Source organism: Marmota monax, unplaced genomic scaffold (genome assembly GCF_021218885.2).
Source record: "Marmota monax isolate L192 unplaced genomic scaffold, Marmota_monax_Labrador192_F-V1.1 WCK01_AAM20220418_F8-fsc01272, whole genome shotgun sequence".
Lineage (NCBI taxonomy): Eukaryota > Metazoa > Chordata > Mammalia > Rodentia > Sciuridae > Marmota > Marmota monax.
The window spans coordinates 1-23080 of record NW_026694921.1 but is presented as its reverse complement, the minus strand read 5'-3'; the positions used below and the strand labels follow the sequence as shown (position 1 = coordinate 23080).

Below are 23080 nucleotides of genomic sequence, written 5' to 3'. Positions count from 1 at the left end.
ATGTCTATTTCAAATTCATAGTAACTTCAATTAACTTAATATCTATTAGATAGCAAAACATCAGGAAACAAGCTGGATCCTGGAGATACAAAGATGAAAACCAAAAAATTACAATATGCCTAGTAAATATTGTAAAGATATGTTCAAGATAAAGAAGAGGCCACATGACTATAATTAACTGTCAGGAAAGGAATGAGGACTGAGCAAGGCTTTTTAGAGGAAGTTATCACCTGAAGTGGGTTTTGAGAGGTGAAGAGAAGTTTGCTGAGCAGGAAACAAGGGAGAGATAAGAAGTAACACTGAAGAGAAATATGAGGTATGACTGACCAGTCCAGGGAGGCTGGTTTTACTAGTACAAAAGGTGAGAAGAGGGAAGAAGAACATAGAAAAGCTAGCAGGGACTCAAAGATCACTGTCTTACATCATGCAAAGTAATTTGATTTTCATCTTAGAAACAGAAAAGAAACACTGAAGGGCTTTAAGATAGTGAATGGCAAGACTCTCCAACCAACCATTCCCAAAATAGATCTAAAACCAGTTAAAACCCAAAATGCTGATAATACAGTACGGCATGGGAAAATGCAATGACATGAAACTCTATCATTTTCACATGCAATTTACTTTTACTGAAATAACTTCATTGATTCTATCCATTTAAAACACTGAAAGAAAACAAAACTAAATTGTGTAGTTCTATTAATTATTACTTCCATAGTAGATGACGGGAAATTTTTGATGGCTGAAATTTTAGAATTTCCACCTTTTCTTTTCCATCATACACTCAAATCCAAATGGACCCTCCTGATCATAATGCTATATGGTATGGATGATAAGTATTGCCTCATTCCTTGATGAATTTGACACATACTTTTAACTGATGGACAGAAAATTGATGTAACAGCTAAGATTGTAGCCCAAATCTAGAATCCAGAGGAATTCAGGTCAAAAGGGCTCCTGGACATAAATGCTTAACTGCCGCAGTCTGGCTGGGCACAAATGCCCCAGTCTGGCTGGGCACACAATCACTCTTTATTCCCGAACTCACACCAGCCGTCTACAAACACGTTCTGGGGAAATCCACGTTCTCTCTCAAATCCACCTCCACTGGGTTTCTGTCTCCCAAAAATATACTGTCTGAATCCCGTGAGAACTCAAGGGGAACTCAGGCAGCAGGATATGCCCTATTCCCAGCAGGAATAATCTTAAACCTTAAACCTGGAACCTAAACCGGGAACGCCCTAATCCGCCTTGGTCCTTGAGCAAGGTCACCTACATTCAATGTCACTGCAACATGGGGTATGCTGGCAAGGAAACTGTCATACCTACTTACTTGGCTAATGGCTCCCAGCACTTAACTACATCTGATTAATTAAACAACAAGCAATGTGGCTTAAGGACCGTGCCTGGTAGGTTGTCCAATGCTTAACTACAAAAAGAGATTAGATTAGATTAAATTAGATAACACATACTAAGAAAATGGCAGCCACTGACTCATGGTAAATCAAAGAGGATTTGGGTAACTTTTGGACTGGTGAGTAAAATGAATAAAAGTGACAGATCTCAAAGAACCACAAAATGAAAACCAAAACACAATCTGAATGGGATATAATACTGACCTCTTATTAGGTGTTATAATATATTTCTCTGCGCTAGCACTGACATGCAGAAAACCACAATACTAGCAAATGAAGAATGCATTTGTTTTGTGCAAGTACAACTTTTGTGCCTCTGTGGGTTTCATTTAAATCTACTAAATGACAGCAGTACACTGAAAGATCCAGTTCACTGAAAAGACCCTCATAATTGAAAAAGGGTAAGTATACCCTTAAGAATTCCTTTTCTTCGGTAATATAGGTAATATATGGTCCATTATGCAAATAAACATTGCACTTAACATCTATACTTATACCACTTAGGAGCCATTAGAGTAACTTCATCCTATAATGAGTCTGCAGTGAGCTCAAAGCACATATCATCTGACATTAAGGCCCAGGAAGTAGTTGGTAACTACTAACAATTGAGGAATAAAAGCTTATTCAGACTCTGTACTTTTATAAAGCTTAACATAAGGCATTACTTAGTGCAAATTATTCAGTTTTAACTAAACATTGAACACCTTAGCTGACAATTAAATACATCATTTTAAATAAGGCATAAGAATTGCTGACTAACTAAATGTCCTTCAAGTGCAAAACAGAGAAAAGCAGAGCACACAATGCTTGCACACACCCAAATCCTGTATGTCTCTGAGTACACTACAAAGTTTTTTCAACTTAAACTTTCTATGTCTGCCTTAGAGATAGTAGTTAGTAATCACTTACATTAACAAGAGACTCCTTGAACTTGATGTGAAGTCTATAATTTGAAAGGGCAATGATGGCATCCTCAGCACGACCCACATACTCTGTGCTCTCTCCATGAAGTTCAAGGAAAGGAACCTTCAAAATGAAGAAACTCTTCAGAGTTCTGAAGCAATTAAGGCCAAGTCTTTAAACAAAGGTCGGGTGAATAGATAGTGCATCCTCTTTAAATGGACAGTCATCCAGGTTTAAAGTACAGTACATAAGTCAAGAGGATGAGATTATACCCACCTAATTCAAATGTAATTATTCAAATCCTGGACTCCTAAAGGAAGGATACTCTAAGAACATAAGTCTTGCTACAATGGTTTCCAGCTTGCATTTCTATAGGTATGGCTTAAAAAAAATATATGTTTATAAGTCCATCCCTTTAATCCATTAGCTCTGCTACATCATTACTATGATGCTAAATACATATTACAATCCAAAGTGGCCTATGATTACCTGAAGATTCTCATCCTCCCGAATCAGCTGCTTCCTAGGAAAGATCTGATTGGCCTGGATGCACTCAAGACTGTGCCGAGTCTCTTCATCCTGAAAAAAAAAAAAAAAATTAAAATAAATAACTTCAAAAACTTCTAGTTATCTATATTTAGTTTTTCTGCCATGTCTTCTCACATAATCACAGTAAGAGCCCAATGACCAAGGCAAATAGGCAGAAAAATGCAGGAAAAAATATTAATTCCCCAAACTGTTCCATCAACATATTAACTGCTACTATGGTTTGGATAAGTGTCCTCCAAAGGTCCATATGTTAAAGGGCTGGCCACCAGTCTGTGGTGCTACTGGGAGGTGGTGGTACCTTTAAAAGGTGGGGCCTAGTGAGAGGAAGTTGTGACACAGTGGGATCTGCCACTGAAGGAGATATTGGGACTCCAGCCTTTGTGTCACCTTTGATTTTTATGTGAAATTTTCATCAATCGAATCTTGAAAGAATATTTAAGAAAAAGTAACAACTAAATTTCTCAAATTTGAAACATGTATAAATACCAGCCCTAAATTAATCTGCCTTATATTCCCAAATAAATCTATTTCTGTTAAGGAAATTTAAAAGAGAACAAAAACTTCTCATCTAAATTGCACTACAATTTAATTCACATTTTAAAAAGTAATGTTACAGGAAGACCCAAAAGAAATGTAATGTGTTAGAAAGCCTGACTCAAAATGATAGTGAAATCTGTTTACACAGATTTTTGAGGAGAGAGGGGAGCAGTGTTGGGAGTTGAACCCAGGAATTGATACATACATACATACATACATTTTTTTAACACAACCATTTTTAAAACAGCAAAAACCATATCATGTTCAACTTATAACCACTACTTACTGAACATTTAGCACATGCTACTTATCACAATGTTATAAATCTCCTCTGGGTGGGGGAGGGGGCGTATAAACAATACTTAGGATTAGAGTTGCTGTTAAATAAAACCATAAGATTACACTACTTTTATCAGTGTGGTTCTTCAAGTGAAGTCTGCAGATTCTATGAGGTCAAAACCACCTTTACAATAATATTAAGGCATTATCTGCCTTTTTCCTACTGTGTTGACACTTGTTCCAATACTGTAAAAAGAATAAGAAGGGTAAACTGAGCACCTTAGCACAATCAAGGCAGACATACCAATTTAACTAAAAATGACCTTGGAAAAGGCAGGAGAAAATTATACTGAAATATTATGGTTGCTTCAAGGAAAAATATCTATGTGACTTTCAATTAACAATGAACTAGCCATTTTTTATGCACAATTTTTAATTGAAAGAATAACTGATGGACAAATTGTGGAAATTAAGACTTGGCCATATGGCAGATCTTTTTTTCCAAATGACAATATATTTTTTATGCAAAAATTACAATACTGGAAAACCTGTCATCTGCCACCATGAATTTGATAGCTTTCCAATATTCAAAAATTTTGTGATAAAATCAGTGTGATATATCAAATATGATGTTTTAAAAATTCACTATATGTCAACAGTTGAAAAGACCTGCATTGCATAATGAACCTATTATTTTCCTAATGACCAATGTATGATATTTTAAATCATGCATGGATAAAAGTGCAAGATAAGGGCTGGAGTTCAGGGGTAAAGTGCTTGCCTAGCACACACAATGCCCAGGTTTTGATCCCCAGAACCACACACCTGCCAAAAAATTACAAGACAGATCAAAAACGGTTAAAATAGAACAAAGAGGTTCACTTATAGTTTTAGATTCACACTGCAACTAAATTAAGGAACTACCACTTGTCAAGTTTTGGTGTAGTATTAAAAGAAAATACACGTGATTATCTAAAACACTTTTAAAATACTCTTCGCTTTTCTAACTACCTATTTATGTATGGCTGAATTTTCCTCACATTTGAAATAAAACATATTTTAATAGATCGAATGTGAGAGTAGATATGAGAATGTGTCATCTATTAAACCAAGCATTAAAGAGATCAGAAAATTTACACAATTTTTGGACAAGAAGTTATTTTTAATTAAAAATACTTATATTGCCATGTAATTTCTTACTTTTAAATGAATTTATAAGCATTTGAGAGATTTCTCAGCTTTAATTTCTATTACAGTAAACACAGCAAACATAACCCACATAAACAAGCCCTCTTGGGAGTCCTTAATAATTTATCAATGTAAAAAGAGATGCTGAGACCAAAGGGTTTCAGAACTTCTATTCCAGACTGCACTCTAATACTAAGTAACAATTAAAGCTGTATAATTTGAAAAGCCAAACTTGTCCCAAAACTATTCTCCTATTGTTAATCCATGACAGAAAAAGCCACTCAGAATTTAACAATGACCTCAACCATCATTCTAGCAATCTTTGCTACAAAATGACTAAACCATTTTATTTTGAGACATGAGCTTTTTAAGGGCCTTTAAAAAAGATTGATATTTAAAATTTTTAAATAGCTTCAAATTATAAAAATATAATTTTACAAATGGTTTATAAAATGCTATGAAAAATTATGAAACTTTCATTAAATACACTTTTATTATTATTATAAAAAAAATATTTCCCTAGGATTACAAGCATCCCAGGATAATTGTTAAGAAACTGTAGCTGATAATCAAATAATTTTAAAAGCAAAATTATAAAAAAAAGAAAACAACTTTTGTTTCTTATGTAGCCAAAATAAAAATGTTTAATGAGGGCTGGGGTTGTAGCTTGATGGTAACGTGCTTGCCTAGTATATGTGAGGCACTGGGTTCCATTCTCAGCATCACATATAAAAAAATAAATGAATAAAGGTCCATCAATAACTAATAAATTTTTTAAAAAAATAATTAAGTGATGCACTTTAATAAGGCTGATATGACAGAGCTTAGTGGTATCGGAAAGAGTAATTACCTAAAGTGTACTAAAGTCTGTAAATGACTCCACTCCTATAAACACCAAAATAACTTGTTAAATGAAAAATGTTGAATTATGTCCCATCTGATTCAAATGTATGATATGTCAAGGTCATTGTACTGTCATGTGTAACTAATTAAAACAAATAAAAAAAATAATACAAAAAAAGAAAAATGTTGTGTTGATCTGTACTATATTATGCCTTTCCACTCATTTCGTTTGAAGTCAATTAATGAGTGAAAGAACAGGGGGAAGTGATTTTTTTAAAAAAGAACCCACTTTTCTACCATAAGTACTGGTTTTAAAAAAAATCCTACTTTCATTATGAAAGGTATCTCTTGACGTAAAGAAGGCTTAATGTTTACACTTAAAGGGAATAAAAGGAAAAGAGAGAGAAAATCCCGAATCAAGAAAAAATGTTCTCATGAACCAACAGGGAATAGGTAGGAAATGCTATAAAAGAGGGAGAGGGGACAGCTTTTAAAAAGTCTTACCTGAAAGTACACTTTAAACATACCTTCTCAGCATCACATTAACTAGCTTTTTAACTCACATAAATGTATAAGGCCTAAACTTTTACTGTCTTTAAGATCATTTTACAGAGGCACTCATTATTTCTTTATGTGATTCCTTGACCCAGTTTTCCACTGACCCTCAAAACAGCTCAGAATTGAAATAATGTAGCAGGCTTTTTAAGAAAAAGAAAAGGAAAAAGGAAAAAAAAAAAAAAAAGGAAAGAGAAGCCATTTACCTATTCATTCTTGCTAGCACACTCACTTTGGTGCTAATCCAGACTAATGTACCTAACCAAAGTAGCTACTGAACACTGAAAGAAAATTGCTTTCAACATATGAGAACTGACAATTAAGCCAGCAAGACAAGAACATGAAGTACTTATTTTCATTTAAATCAAATAAATGCTCTTTTTAAAAAATACTGCCTCAGCTCATATTACCTATAAGGCTTCAGAAAAATGTCCCCCTGGGTTGGGGTTGTAGCTCAGTGGTAGAGTACTTGCCTGGCAAGTGTGAGGCACTGAGTTCAGATTCTCAGCACCACATATAAATAAATGAATAAAATAAAGCTCCATCAACCTCTAAAAAAATATTTTAAAAAAGAAAGAAAAATGGGGCTTTACACAGAACTGCATTTAACCTCAAAGATTTAATTAACATTAGGACCAACTAACTAACTGCCTAATTTTATTATAGTCTCTGTGATTTTACAGGTATAAAAAGAAACCCAACTTGACACAGTTAATAGGGACGGAAACTGGGAAGAGGCAGAACTGGAAAGTAGTGGTGTGATAAAAAGCTGGGAACAGATTTTGCTTAGGATATATGCACTTATTCATTAGTATTAAAAAATGCATTCCACATTGTTGATTTCCTGGTATTACTCAGGAATGCCAGGTGATGTAGAATCTGGTATTTCTTTGGCTCCACCTAGCTCTGTAAAGTTAGCAGGGTCACTTGCAAAATCCAGAAAAGGGATCAGTCAACCACAGTTTCAGGTTGGTTTCTGCTACTGGCTAAATTATGCAGGTAAGAAAGTTAAGTACATACTTCAGAGGAGAAGTCAACATTAAATATAAATATTTAAAGCACATAAGAGAAGACTGCTGACCAATTAAGTCCTATGAACTAAATCTATATATATAGTGTTCATGTTCAAAAAACGTAAAAGTAATCACTGGTCTTCTTACTGTCAGTATTGTCCATACACTATTCTTGGGGCTAGTATTTATAGTCATTGAAAATATATTTCCCTTGCTACAGTCCTTGAAATTCGGTCAAATCAATTCAAAGGGCTAGGAAGCACAGAGTAGGAATCAGATAAAACAAGTAGCCATAAACTGATAGTTACTGCAACTGATATATATGAGAGTTCACTACAAATTCTTTCCTCATATAGTCTATGCTTAAGATTTTTCCATACTGAAAATAAAAACATCTTTTCATAATGCCTGGTCTCTCAAAGAGACTTAAATATCATTTTAGATCTTTTAAGATTATAAGAGGTAGGAGAGGCTGTTACCTTCAGATTACTACAGAAATACACATCAAAAACAAAGTTCAATGCTCCTTTCTTACAAAAAACTAAGGATTAAGGACATATAATCTGAATGTTAAAACAATATGGTATATTAAATATATACCATATGAGTGGATCAAAGGCTGAATAACTTGCAAGATATTATGTAGCTAGTAAAACGATCTTTAGGAATCCAAGAAATCAACATGGGAAAACGTTTAATGCACTGAATGAAATGAGCAAAAGATTTCATTATGTTATTGTAACTATATATGTAGATATATGAATGACAAGGACTACTTAGGAAAACACAACCATAAGTTCTGGTGGTAGAATTACAAATGAGAATTAAAAAAAAAAATGTGTTATAATGTTTTATGTGGGGGGCAGGACGCACCACAGTCAAGCTGTTCCCCAATTATCACACATAGAGGTGTCTCCAGAACATTTCTGCAGCATAGGGGCAGGAAGTACACAAGGAAGATAGTTGGGCACCAAAGAGATCCCAGCAGCACCAAGAAGAGGGCCATGCTATTTGTTTCTAGCTATGTGGTATAAGATGAAGGACAAAGTCTCCATAGAGAACAGATCTGCTTTCATAAGCCCATAATTTGATAAACATTAGCATTGGCATAGCATACCATATAAATACAAGGCAAGCACTTTTTAAATTCATTGAAAACTGAGACCCAGCACCACACAAAAAAACAAAAAACAAACAAACAAAAAAAACCCCTGAGACAGGTAGTAAAATAAAGTGTAGCCTAGAGAATTAACAGTAATGTTAACATTAATGTTAATGTTTGGGTACAAGAAATTAGAAAGTTGTAATGCCCACAAACTAAGAAAAAAAGAGTCTACCTTTAAGAAGAGAACAGTTACCTTTCTCCTCTTTTTCATATGACATTTCTGCACAACTACCTTTTTTGTTTTGTTTTACTATGTTTTTAATTTTAAAAGCATTTTCCATACACATCCCTAATGAAGCTTGAAATTAACATGGTCTTTTCAATTCCTTTTTTGTGCACCAGCATGAAACAGTTTGGATCTAGGAAACACCATAAGGTAGAAACAGGACAATATTACAGAGAATCATTTTTCTCTTAAGATCTGAAGTGCTGTTTATATGTCCTCGATTAATAAAAATGTAGTTGGCTTGTTGCTCCATCTTCTCTGCCTTCCCTGGACCCTAAATGGTCCAGAAATCACTGAACTGTACATGATATGTTCTTTTCAGTCAAAGATTCAAGTAGGGGAATGCAGATCTGCTGCCCTACTACCGAACCAAAATACTGCTTTGAAGAGACATAGATAGGCTGGGGATGTAACCCAGTGGTTGAGCACTTGCCTAGCATGTGCTAAGCCCCGGGTCCAATATCTAGTACTGAAGGGCAAGAAAGGAGGGTGAGGGGAAAGAGAGCAAGACTCATAGGAAATATAGGGAATTGCTTTGTGAGGTAACGCATGTTAACTAGCTCAATGTAGCCATTCCATAATGTATACACACTTCAAAGAACATTGCACACAATATACATAATTTTGTCAATTAAAAAAAGTAAAGACTATTCAGATGAAAAAATCATTGTCACTATATCCTACTTCCTAGAAATTTCTTTTTCTCTCTTTTCCTTTTTCTTCTTTTGGTACTGAGGATTGAGCCCAGAGCCTTGGGTTACTACTGAGCTATACTCCAGGCCAGTTTCCTAGAAAAGGAATGAAAAACCTAGAGCCCAGGAACCATATGCTATTCTTTGGTTCCATTCACTAGCTGATTTAAAATGAGACTTAGTGTCCAGGTCACAGAATTCAAGTTAAGAGAAATGAAACTGCTCCATATACTGGAGTACCCTATCATTACTAATAATAAAAGAAGAGAGATTCTAGGAGAAAGAAAAATGATTTCTAACAAAAACAGAAATGGGTAAGTATGGAATAATGTTCGGCTGAATTGTCAGAATTGAGTTCAACTCCAATTTTCTTATTTCCTTATACTTACCATGACAGGAGGCCCAGATTAGGAGGAGAGATCCCCGTCCCTTCTTCAGTGTCTGGCAAAGCTCTTCTTTCTCTTATGCTGAGATCTTTTATTTAAGAGAAAGAGAAAATGTTTGTATGGATCTTCTGTCTATGGGAAGCAAACATATTTAGCAAGCAAAATATGAACAACCTGTTTGTTATTCCAATATTCTATATTCACCTGTGCTAATACTTCCTATCTATCTATCTATCTATTTATTTATTTTTGGAGGTACCAGGAATTGAGCCCAGACTGTTCTCTCACCAAGCTATACTGTCACCCCTTTTTATTTGTTGAGATGGGGCCTTGCCAAGTTGCCCAAGCTGGCCTCAAATTTGTAATCCTGGCTTTTGGGGAGGCTGAAGTGTGAGGATCTCTCGTGTACTACAGTGCCCAGCTCCTTTTACCTGTTTTGTTAAGAACAAAAAGGAGAAAGGGGAAGAATACCCTACTAGAAATGCAAAGATAGGCTATTAAAGTAGTATCTTTAGTAAGTTGCTCTTTTCTTTGAATAGATTAGTCTCATGTAATTCTGATTTGCTAAAGTTCAAAAAACAGAGGCTATCCTGGTTAACATTCAATATAAACCATATAAGACAGTGTAAATGACAAAACAGAGGACAGTGTAAATGACAGAACAGGGGACATCAAAGAAGTAGCAGGGTCCATATCATATAACGGTTTTGGGGTATTGTGAGCAAGAAGAGCATCAAATGATTTACTTTCAAGGATTATGCTGGCTAATGAATGTAGATAGGGAATAGTTTAGACTATTGGGAATGAGAAAGAAACAAAGGAAGAAACAGTTGGAAGGTAACTGCAATGATCCAGCCAAGAGACAAGGTAATAGTAATGGAAATGGTGGGATGTTGCTAGATTCTGGATATACTTTGCAAGTATCAACTTCAGGATTTGAGCTCATGAATTAAATGTAAATAAAAAGGAAGTCAATTTTTTTTTGCCCCAGCAACTGAAAGCAAGGATTTACTGATGGGGAACGTCCATGCAAAGACGGGAGTGAAGAAACAAAGGAGAATTGTAAGTTCTATTTCAGACGTATTACATTTGAGATGCCCATCAAATATCCAGTTGAAAATGCCAAGTAAAGTGCTAGATAAACCAGACTAGAGATCTAAAAGATGGAAGTCAGAAATATTAATATAAATGTGGGAGACATTAGTGTGTGAACAGGATTTAAGCTGTATAAGTATAAAGAGAGGCCATGAAGATCAAGGACAAGAGCTTGATATAATCCATTGTTTACAGAAAAGACCACAGGGTTCAGTAATAAGCCAAGTCACAGTCATCATTCTTGACATTCCTTCAAACCCACACCAAATCTTTGTGATTTGATAATGACCCAAATTGGCATAAGATTATTTCCTTTGTTCACTCCAATAAATATACTCAATACCTACTATATTCCAGGCATTGCTAGGCTTTAGAAAGACAATTGTGCATAAAAAGTCAAGAAGCGGTCTTCCTCAAGAGAAACAGAATCTAATGTTAAGTAGTTAGCTGATAAACGCTACAAAGAAAACAGAGTTAGGGGTAAGAAATAACAGAATATGGTACTTGAAATAGGAAGTAAAGATGTTGTAAGAGGGAAACTGTTAGAATTAAAAAGGAGAGAGGTATTATGCAGAGTGGCCTACACCTATAAACTCAGCAACTCAGGAAGTTGAGGTGGGAGGACTGCAAGTTTGAAATCAACCTCAGCAACTTAGTGAACCATAAAAGAAAAAAAAAAAAAAAACAATGAGCCAGATGTGGTTGTGCACGCCTGTAATCCCAGCACTGGGGAGGTTAAGGCAAGAGGATCGCAAATTCAAAACCAGCTTCAGCAAAAAAGCCAGGCACTAAGTAACTCAGTGAGACCCTGTCTCTAAATAAAATACAAAATAGGGCTGGGGATGTGGCTCTGTGGTCAAGTGCCCCTGAATTCAATCCCTGGTACCCCCACAAAAAATAATTATGAAATTCTATCATTTGCATTAATATGGATCAAACACAGGACATTACTTTAAGTGAAATAATTCTGACACAAAAAAGACAAATAATGCATATTCTCACCTACACGTAGACTCTAACAAGTTGATCTCCAAGAAACAGACAATAGAATAATGGCTAACAGAGCCCAAAAGGCTGGTGAGGGAGAGAGGAGAGAGGATGGTTAACAGGTATACAGAGGTAAAACTAGATAGGAGGAGGAATAACTTCTAATGCTCTATAGCACCATATGGTAATTGTGGTCAACAACAGTTGATTATATCAAAATAAAGGATTTAGAACACACAAAGTTCCCCCCCCACAAAGAAATGATTAATGTCTGAGGTGATAAATGTCAATAATAAGTCTGATCTGATCATTACATATTGCATACATGTACTGAAATATCACACTGTACAGACTATACTCCATAAATATGTTCAATCACTATGTGTCAATTTAAAAATACATATGTTAAAGACTGTTATAAAGAAACATTTTAAAGAATTGAAGTTCTGGACATCACAAAACCAAATTTATTGTTTATACAATAAACACCAATGTGCACTCTGTGTCTTTGTGTGTGTGTGTGTCGGGGGGGGGGGGGCGCGGTAATATAGATTGTACCCAGGCTAAGCAAGCACTCTATAATTAGGCTACATCCCTAGCCCCACCTACCCACCCAACCCCTTTTAATTTTTATTTTGAGACATGGTCTTGCTATGTTGCCTAAGCTAACCTTGAACTTGCAATCCTCCTGCCTCTACTTCCCAAGTGGCTGGGACTACAGGCTTGCACCACAACACCCAGCACATTTAGTGTCCTTTAAGGTTTATTTTTTCCCCAGAAAAAAATGCACAGAAAACTCATACAAGCATCACAGAGTAAGATGACCAGCTGAATTGTACTCATCTAGTGACAATTCACTAAAATTAAAATTCCAATTACAAAGTAAATTGTTACAAGAATTGTAATGAATTCTTCTGTCATACATAAATAAAATAAATAAAAAAGTAAACTGCTGATCAGCAGTTACATCATATACACATATGCTAACTTCACAGTTAAGGCTAAATTTTTAGTAAGCATGGAAATAATCACAATGAAGATCTGCCACTTAGCATTAAAAGACTAAATCAATTTAAAAAGTCTTCATCCAGAAGTGATGCCTTTGATTTCTGTACCAAATAAAGACTTTGAAAACAGCATACTACACTGCAGGAAGTCAAAAATTACCCAAGAACCTAGGTCAGATAGTTTGATATGTATTGGTTCTTACACTAATGCAGTTTTTGTTCTAATGACAGACAGAAAAAGATAATAATTACAAAGTGTGTTAAATGTGATGAAGGAAACAATTAGGATGCTGAGACAGAGAATGAATAAGAGGATGCAAGAGACTACATCAGAAAAGTTGGCTTGGATTGGGGGGGGGGGGTCAAACTTCTGGTATAGATAACAGCATAGTATTCCAGAAAGACTGACATATTTGAAGAACTAAAAGGAAGAAATCATTCTAGCTAAAATATATTGAATCAGAGTGAAAGTAGCCCAATTTAAAGTTGAAATGTATAAGGAAAAGATCATGTAAAGATTATATTCCAAGCACAACAGGATACCATTTACAGGTTTTAAACAGAAGAGTGACATGAAGATCATGCTGACTATTGTGTGGTGAATGGATTAAAAGACGGAAAGAATAAAGAAGACAATCGGGAACAATTACAGGAAGAAGATGGTGTTTTGATTTAGAAGAGTGGAAGTAGAGACAGAAGAAAGACAAAGATCTGAAAGGTATTTTGGAGTATAACAACATAACAAAGGTAAAAACATGGATGTAGGGGTTAAGGGAGAGTGGAGAATTTACAATTCAAGAGAGAAAATAAGTAGATAAAATAAAATCAGAAAATTGGAAGTGCTGCTTTAAGAATTTGAGAAAAATTTAAAATTGCCATAGGAATTCCAAATTCACAAGTAAAAGCCAAGATCATGGGTAAGTCTGCAACCAATCTGAATTAAAAAGTTTTTAAAGATTCCTTTTAAAGCTACAAAGAATAGTCATGAACAATCCTTAGGAAATATTCAAGGGTCATTGCAACACCTCACTTGCATAACTTGGGCCGCATTGTGGTAGTTACACTTTCACCACAAAAGAAATAAGTTGAATCATTACTGTTAGTCTGATAAGCAAATTCACATTGCTTAGGTCTAATAGTAATGGATGGTCCATGTAAGATATTTTAAAAATAGCTATAAAAGGTAAACAAATACCCTCTTATGATGCTGGTGGGAATATAAAATGGTGCAGCCTCTTTGGAAAATAGCCTCATATTTCCTCAAACAATAAAATAGATTTACCAATTGACCCAGCAATAGCATTCCTAGTATTTATCTGAGAAAACAAAAAAGTATGAACACATAAGAACTTATACATACATGTTCTCAGCAACATTACCGAAATAACCAAAAGGTGGAAACTATTTGTTCAACTATATGAACATTTGGATTAACAAAATGGTATCCAAACAATGGATTATTGTTCAGTCTTAGAAAGGAATGAAATATTGATAAACTTTGAACACATGATAAAAGAAGCCAAACAAAAAAGACTACATGCCATAGCAGGATTATGTTCACATAGAAACGTCTAGAACAAGGAAATTCTATAGAGATAGAAAACTAATTAGTATTTGCTTAGGGCTGGGAGAGATGGAAGGCAAGAGACCGTCTTGGGAATCAAACCCAGGGATTCTCTACCACTGAGCTAAATTCCCAGTGCTTTTCCATTTTTATTTTAAGACAAGGTCTCACTAAATTCCCAGACAGATCCCAAACTGGCAATCTTCCTGTCTCACCCTCACAAGTAGCTGGGAGTATAGAACCACACTCACCAGAATTATATTTTAATAACTGCTTCTTAAAAAAACAAGAAGTTTGGGGCTGGGGTTATGGTTCAGTGGTAAAGCGCTCACCTCACACGTGCGAGACCCTGGGTTCGATCCTCAGCACCACATAAGAATAAATAAGTGAAATAAAGGTACTGTGTACAACTACAAGTAAAAAATGAATATTAAAAAAAACAAGGCTGGGGATGTGGCTCAAGTGGTAGCCCGCTCGCCTAGCATGTGTGGGGCACTGGGTTCGATTCTCAGCACCACATAAAAATAAAATAAAGATATTGTGTCCACTTAAAACTAAAAAATAAATATTAAAAAAAGAAGTTCCCTTCTCCTTGTTGCCCCTCAGTTCACCCACACCTGTTTATAACTAGTTTTAACTACTCGATACTTTCATCCAGATAATTCTGTATGCATATAAAAAAATACAATCTATTCCAAAAAGGGGGATGGAGGGAGTGTCATTCTGTTCTCTAATTTCTTCCATTAATATAGCAAATCCTTCCTGCGTCAGTATGTGTTTTTTGATGGCAGCTCAGTATTCCATCATATCCTAATATGAAATAGAATAATCACATAAACTGATGAGATATTTAGGTTGTTTCCATCTTTTATTTTCCATCATATCCTAATATGAAATAGAATAATCACATAAACTGATGAGATATTTAGGTTGTTTCCATCTTTTATTTTCAAATATTTATTTTTTATTTGTAGTTGGACACAATACCTTTATTTCACTTATTTATTTTTATATGGTGCTGAGGATCGAACCCAGGGTCTTGCATATTCGAGGCGAGCGCTCTACCACTGAACCACAACCCCAGCCCCTCCCCATCTTTTCATTATCAACAAACGAGGCAAAACAACCATTCACAAGTAAATTCCAATCAAGTCACTATTTCTGTAGCCTTGATTCTTAAAAAAATAAATTTACTAGATGAAAAGATCTAAACTTTGTATGGAGAAGGATGCACAAGAGTTATTATTGCCAAAGACTGCATATACTTACTCTTCATCCACATAGTCAACAACTTGGTAGAAGTTTTAAGTCCTCTGTAATTTTAAAAGTTAAGAATAAGCAAAAACATCATCTGTATTCACCATGAAGCATGTTCATATGTATACAGGAAAATGATAAAAAGATTGTTAACAATGGTTATCCCTTTAGGAAATAGTAAGAACAGAGACTTAGGTTTCATACTTTTAAACATTTACGTTTATCATTAGGAAAACAAAATTTTCCTCTAAAGTTTTTAAAAAAGAAACTCAAAATAACTAGTTAATAAAAGGTTGTCATTTAACTGATGACAGAGTGTGAAGATAATGACCTCAAGAAAAAGCAATTAAGTATGTAAAGCAATGGCTCTGAGGGCAGGTAAGATACAAGTCCTGATTCTGCCATATACAGTTTGAGTACCCCTTATTCAAAATGTGTGGAACCACAAGTGTTTGAGATTTCAGAAATTTTCTGATTTTGGAGCATATCAAACTTCCAGATTAGGTCTGCTCAACCTGTTCTAACTCAATGACCTTGAAGGCAAGTCATGATACTTCTTTTACACATGAAGATACTGAAGTGCAAACGATAGAAATAAAAGCTACATCAAAGAGTTGTAAGGATCAAAGGATATGATATATATGATATGCTCAATATTAGTGCCATTTAATTATATGTACATTTAAAATTAATACTGTTTACACGCAATCCTATATATGAAATAGTTCTATCTAAAGATTGTACTTCATTAAATAAAATATTCCATTATAAAGCAAATTACATGGACAGGACAATTCCCAAGTATCTTTATCCACACATATTTGTATATGTGTACAGAGTTATTTTCTTTGACTCTTAAAGGGTTGCATATACTACCATGCTTATTTAATTCTTACTACTTTCAGTGTATATTTCTCAAAAGCAAAGAAAATCTTTTGTATAAACATAGCACTAGTTTTCAAATTCAGAAAACTTAACACTGACTGTAATCCACCACCTCTATTCTACTTTCTTTTAATATTTTATTTTTTAATTGTAGTTGGACACAATACCTTTATTTATTTTTACATGGTGCTGAGGATTGAACCCAGGGCCTTGCACGTGCTAGGCGAGTGCTCTGCCACTGAGCCACAATCCCAGCCCTCTATTCTACTTTCATCAATTTATCTAATTATATCTTTTATAGCAAATCTGCACATTCCTCCTGCCCCTGTAAAGGATCCATTCCAGAATCACATTGAATCCATTTGTCATATGTCTGGTCTCCTTTTATCTGAGGCACATATTAATTAATTAATTTATTTTGGAGGGAGTACCAGGGATTGAACTCAGGAACACACAACTGCTGAGCCACATTCCCAGCTCTATTTTGTATTATTTAGAGATAGGGTCTCTCTGAATTGCTTAGTGCCTTGCCATTTCTAAGGCTGGCTTTGAACTCAAAATCCTCCTGCCTCAGCCTCCCAAACTGCTGGGATTCTATAAATCCAAGCAACATTTCTGAAACCACCCATAGCATGGGCGGCCAAACCCAGCATTCATTGTTTTGTAAATGTCTTTGATGTTTTTCTGTAGATTGATTTTAAAGTTAAAAACAAATAAACATTTACATTATGATACTGTAAATATTAAACACTGAAAACCAACCAATATCTTAGAATTATATTTCTTTTTCTAAAAAGAAACCCTTTCTCTACAAAGCAACTCCTTTAAACAAATGAAGGACAAGATTTCTATCCCAAGCATCAAGTTCAAATTTCTCTTTGCTTAATATATGTATGTGAATTTGACAGTGGTGACTCACAGGCTTCTCTGAGTTCCAGCAACAGTACCCATTCCAGGATTCAATTAACAGAAATATTTATGAAACTGTTATTTCAAGCATTTTTGAAATATGTATTTATTTTTTAGTTATAGATGGACACAATATCTTTATTTTATTTCTATGTGGTGCTGGGGATCGAACCCAGTGCCTCACACATGGTAGGCAAGCGCTCTACCTCTGAGCCACAGCCCCAACCCCAATTTCAAGCATTTTTAAAGAAGAAATTACTCAATTCCTCACTTAAAAACAAAAATTCATACTTGCAAACAGTAACAATTCAACCAAATAAGATACTGAGCAACTTGGACTACAAAGACATTGATTATATACTATATAATCCTTGCAAAGAAAGAAACACAGTAAACTAAACCAAAGATTATGATACCCAATTTCTACTCAAACCAATCTATTCTCCTCCCTCCTTACCAAAATCAAAACCCTAATCAAGAGGGATTTAGAGTGAGAAGGCACTGGTATCCAGGACTTGGGTGAGTAGTATATAAACTGATAATGCAAACACAAAGTTAGTTCTTGCCTTTTGGCATTTGTAGTTCTGAGGAGCTGATAGATGTAACTAATAGAGTATGGGAAGAGATAAAGAAATATAATTCCATGGTAATGCAAAAGACAGAAAGATTCTGACCTGGGCATTCAAGGAGGTCTTTGTAGAAGACTTGAGCTTTTAATTATTGAACCAGCAAGATTTTTTTTTTTTTTTTTGTACCAGGGATTGCACTCAGCAACACTCAACCACTGAGTCCCATCCTCAGTCCTATTTTTTTTTAAAAGAGAGAGAGAGAGAGAGAGAGAGAGAGAGAGAGAATTTTTTAATATTTATTTTTCAGTTTAAGGTGGACACAACATCTTTATTTTATTTTTATATGGTGCTAAGGATCGAACCCAGCACCCCGAGCATGCCAGACAAGCACTTTACCGCTTGAGCCACATCCCCAGCCCCTATTTTGTATTTCACTGAGTTGCTTAGGGCCTCACTGTTGCTGGCTTTGAACTTGTGATTCTCCTGCCTCAGTCTCCCGAGCTGCTGGGATTACAGGCATGCGACAGGATGCCCAGCCAAACCAGCAAGATCTTGAACTATGAGACAAAGATTGAACAGAAATTGTACATATAGCAGAAAAAAAACAAAAATGAACACTGAACAGTATTAAAAAGACAGGAAGTAGGCAAGCGTGTTTATAACAAGAGTCAGCCGAGGTACACAGGGAACAGGTTATCAGCTATAGAAGATTTGTTCAAATCCATCTCTAAGAGCCCTACATGCCGTGCTAAGGAGTTGGATCCATGTTCTAGGGCAATGATAAGCCAAGACAATGGTTTGGATTTAATAACTTAAAAGCAAAGTACAACTTTTCAATGAAAGGGAATTATAATTCCCTAAATTAAACAGATTTATAAGGCTATAATAAAGATACAGTAAGGGACAGATACCGCCGGATTAATATCCACACTGGAGTAAGATCCAGAAAAATCTTTAGAACTTGTTTTTCTAATTAAACTTCACACTTGTACTACTACCTCTAGTATTCAGAGGCATTAATTATCATATAAATATATACCAATTTTAAGAAAATTCAAAGAATCAAGTTTTCAATTTTAAAACTCCAGATTGGTAAGGGCTGTTTATTTTAGAAGAAATACTGTGCTGCAACTCATTAACTCTCAATTTAAATACAAATTTCCAGGCACAGAACATTACCACAATTACATATGGAAAAAGTAACTCTCCCTGTATCCTAGTGAAGGAAAAATAAAATTAAAATTACACACACACACACACACACACACACCATATTTAAAGACATTAAAATGAACAGAAAACTTCATCTAAGTAATTATGGACAAGACAGACTCCCCACCACCACCATCATTCTGTAAATCATTTTTTCCTGCTTCAAATCAGCAGAGAGAGAATATTGCGGGGGGTATAACTTACCAAATGAAGTTTGTACTGAGAACTTTTTCTATCAGAAGGTTTCACAAGGAAATCTGCAAAAGAAACACATTTTATAATGACAAATATTTTAAGAATCAAGATAGATTTCACTGCCAGATTTTTCTGTACAAGGTAGAACATATGATGGATTTTTCTTGCTGCAATAAACACTGTTCAGAAAACACTCTTTATTGCAGCAAATAACCACAAATTTTATAATATTTAAATCACAGAATTAAGACCCAGCCAGGTCTTTGCATGCCTTCTACAACAGTAGAAATATACAAAAAAGAGCTTTCCAGGAACCTCCTATTTTAGGGATTTTCTTCAGTCAAGAAAGCATCATTTCTGACAGCTTGTCAGGGAAATCTCCGCAACTTAAACGAACAGGTACGTTAAAATCTAAGGTCACAGCTACTCTGGTTTGGACTTCTACTTAAAGTTTTTGGTACATATAATTGCCTTCTACCAATGAATCTTTTTTAAGAAAAAAGTAAGGGGCACAAAGAATTTGTTCTCTACTAGGCAACTATTCTGACCTTTACAGAAATAAAAGACCTAATTGACCTAATTCCTTTGTGATTATTTCTCTCAATATTTATAGACACAATTCTTTTGAGCTGATGGTTCAAGTGACATGAAGTCATATACGTGAAGAAGAATATAATGAATACTGAAACTCAGAATCAGAAAAATAACTATTTCATTAGAAAATGAGGGTGGAATTCAAGGAAGCTAGCCAGCTATGTACGCTATTCTAGTAACCTCCCAAGAAGATATACGTCCATCAGATAATTAGGGTTGTGGCCGGGTGTGATGGTGCACACCTGTAATCCCAGAGGCTTGGGAGGCTGAGAAAGGAGGATTGGGGGTTCAAAGCCAGCCTCAGCAAAAGCTAGGTGCTAAGCAACACAGTGAGACCCTGTCTCTAGGTAAAGTACAAAAAAGGGATGGGGATGTGACTAGTGGTCAAGTGCTCCTGAGTTCAATCCCCAGTACCCCCCCTCCAAAAAAAGATAATTGGGGTTGTGGGGTGGGATTAAATTCAACACAAAATCACTACATCTATTCTAAGAATTATCTGACATGTTTTAGAAATTACTTATTCTGTCAGAAATATGTTCATTAAGTGTTCATGTAAAATTTCCACAGGTGCCCATGAAATTCCAAGAAATGAACCAAATAAAAAGACAGATTCAACGAAAAGGCTGAGACAGGTAGGCTTCAATTACAGCAAAGAATCATCTTCTTCCCAATAACCAAAATCAAACATCTTCTTGACTGGAAATAAGCATATAACTGTGAAACACCACCAGCAAAATACATTGCCCATGTCTCTAAGGACTATTTGTCACATAAGGGCCATGAGTCTAAAAGAAGCTCGGCGGGAGACAAGCGTGAGGCACTGGGTTTGATCCCCAGTACCACATAAAAATAAACAAATAAAGTAAAGGCATTCTGTCCATCTACAAAAAGAAAAAAAAAAAAAAAAAAAGGTGACGAGCACCTTCCTATGATAAAAGTCAGATGTACCTCAAAGTAGTTATGTTTGGGGGCCTTGAACATAATCTTAATTTTAGAGCTAGAGAATTTAATATGGTTATGTTGGGTGAGGTAGGGGTTAATTAACTCTTAAATGTTAAAGTTACTCTTATGTTCCATCACAAGGGAATACAAAAATTAAATCCTTCTGGCCAGATGCAGTAGCCAGCAGCTCCAGAGGCCGAGGCAGGAGGATCAAGAGTTCAAAGCCAGCCTCAGCAAAAGCAAGGCACTGAGAAACTCAATGAGACCCTGTCTCTAAATAAAATACAAAATAGGCTGTGGCAAAGTGGTCAAGTGACCCTGAGTTCAATTCCCAGTACCCAAAATAAAATAAATCATTCTGAAGCTATCTGAATTAAGATACAAGTTTTTTACCATTACATATTACACTATATGAATATGATTTTATCTATTGTAAGAGATAACCCTAAAGAATAAAAATCAACGTAGTTAAATATTAAATACTATGACACGAGATATTATCACACAGTTTGATCAGAGAAAGAAACCTAACACAATATACTCAATGAACTCTCTTTCTGGAAGATAATGAGGTTGACTATGAAAGTCACAGAGGCCCTGAGAAGGCCAAGAAGGAATGGACAAATTTAGTATATACTCAGTATAGTTTGTGATTACCTATGTGCCACCTACCACACTAGCTTCAACAGGGCAAAGAGGTACACCAATCTGGATGATTTATATAATCTTTTGAAGCCATTACATTTTTTGAAGAATTTAACCTTTATTTTTTTTTTATTTGCTTTTATGTGGTGCTGAGGATCTGACCCAGTGCCTCACCCATGCTAGGCAACCATTCTACCACAGAGCCACAACTCCAGCCCCAACTTTTTTAAAAAAAATTTTAAGTTGTTGATAGAAATAAATGAATAAATAAAGATCTATGTGGTGCTGAGAATCAAACCCAGTGCCTCACACATGCCAGGCAAGTGTGCTACCACTGAGCCACAGCCACAGCCCCAACTTTTTAAAAAACATAAAAACTAATCAGTAAATATAAACAAGCGTCCCTCTCCTGAGAGAACCTACTCTCTCCCTTTACTGTGTCCCCTTCTCTCCTTTCCTATCCTTTCTAATAAACTCATGCCTATTATTCTGAAAAAAATAAATAAAACAGGAAAAACTAAAACAAAGGCCAGGCATCCTAAAATGTTTGGGGGGATGGGAGAGGGGGACAGTGGAGAACTTTTTTTTTTTTTAACTGAAATACATTTTGAAAAATGGAGTAATTTTCAAATAGCCCTGTAACTTTTCAAATGCAGGATATTAAGAGTTCAAAACTTTAAGGCAAGCAACATTAAATAATTTTAAAACAATCTTATTTACTGTGGATATGAAAACAAATTGATCTTCTTGCACATGCACTGAATAGTTAAAAAAAAAAAAAAGAACAGATTTGGAACACACCTTGAGTGTGGAGGCAATACTAAATAGTAAATCCGGGATTATTAAATTTTAAGAAATGATTTTACAGCAAGGCACAGTGACGCAGACCTGTAGTCCCAGCTACTTTAGAGGTTAAGATGGGATCACTTGAGTCCAAAAGTTCAGAACCATCCTGGTCAACATAGCTAGATCCTATGTAAAAATTAAATAAATAAATAAAAATTTAAAAATATTTTTTTTAAAAAAGCTTTACAACTGCCACTGGAAGGGATATATTTTTTTTCTTTTTTCCTTATGTATGTCTATTAACTTTTTAGATATTCAAAATTAGGATACCTGTAGTAGGTTGGGTAGGATTATTCCTTGGTGGAGAGATGATTTAATCATTGGCATTAAGTCAAACACAAACATTTATCATCTGGGTAAAGCAACTATGGCTTAAACTCATTCCCTCAAACTCAAGTTTCCTAAAAACCTTTACTGCTTAAGACAAGTATAACTAAAAATACAAACAAGGAGAAAATCAAAAACATTACTGCATCCACCTACTTTGCTTAAGTGGTGAAGATTCATGCATTCAACAAGTATTTTTGGATGGAATGTACTACTCCGGACACTGGTGATGCAGCAATGAACAAAATTAAGTTCTAATCCTTCCGCAGCTGCCATTTTACTATCAACTATGATCTCA

The 23080-nt window shown here is 35.1% G+C and overlaps 1 protein-coding gene across 1 annotated transcript in view; it reads right to left on the bottom strand.

Annotated features, from left to right (window-relative positions):
- Positions 1-19489, bottom strand: part of LOC124081087 (myotubularin-related protein 3-like) — a 60516-nt gene extending 41027 nt beyond the window's left edge. The window contains 6 exon segments of the mRNA XM_058573566.1: positions 2322-2438; positions 2805-2894; positions 9752-9836; positions 15671-15714; positions 18127-18255; positions 19438-19489. Of these exon segments, the coding sequence (XP_058429549.1) occupies positions 2322-2438; positions 2805-2894; positions 9752-9754 (210 nt within the window). The 5' untranslated portion in view covers positions 9755-9836; positions 15671-15714; positions 18127-18255; positions 19438-19489.
- Positions 19490-23080: the final 3591 nt, after the last annotated feature.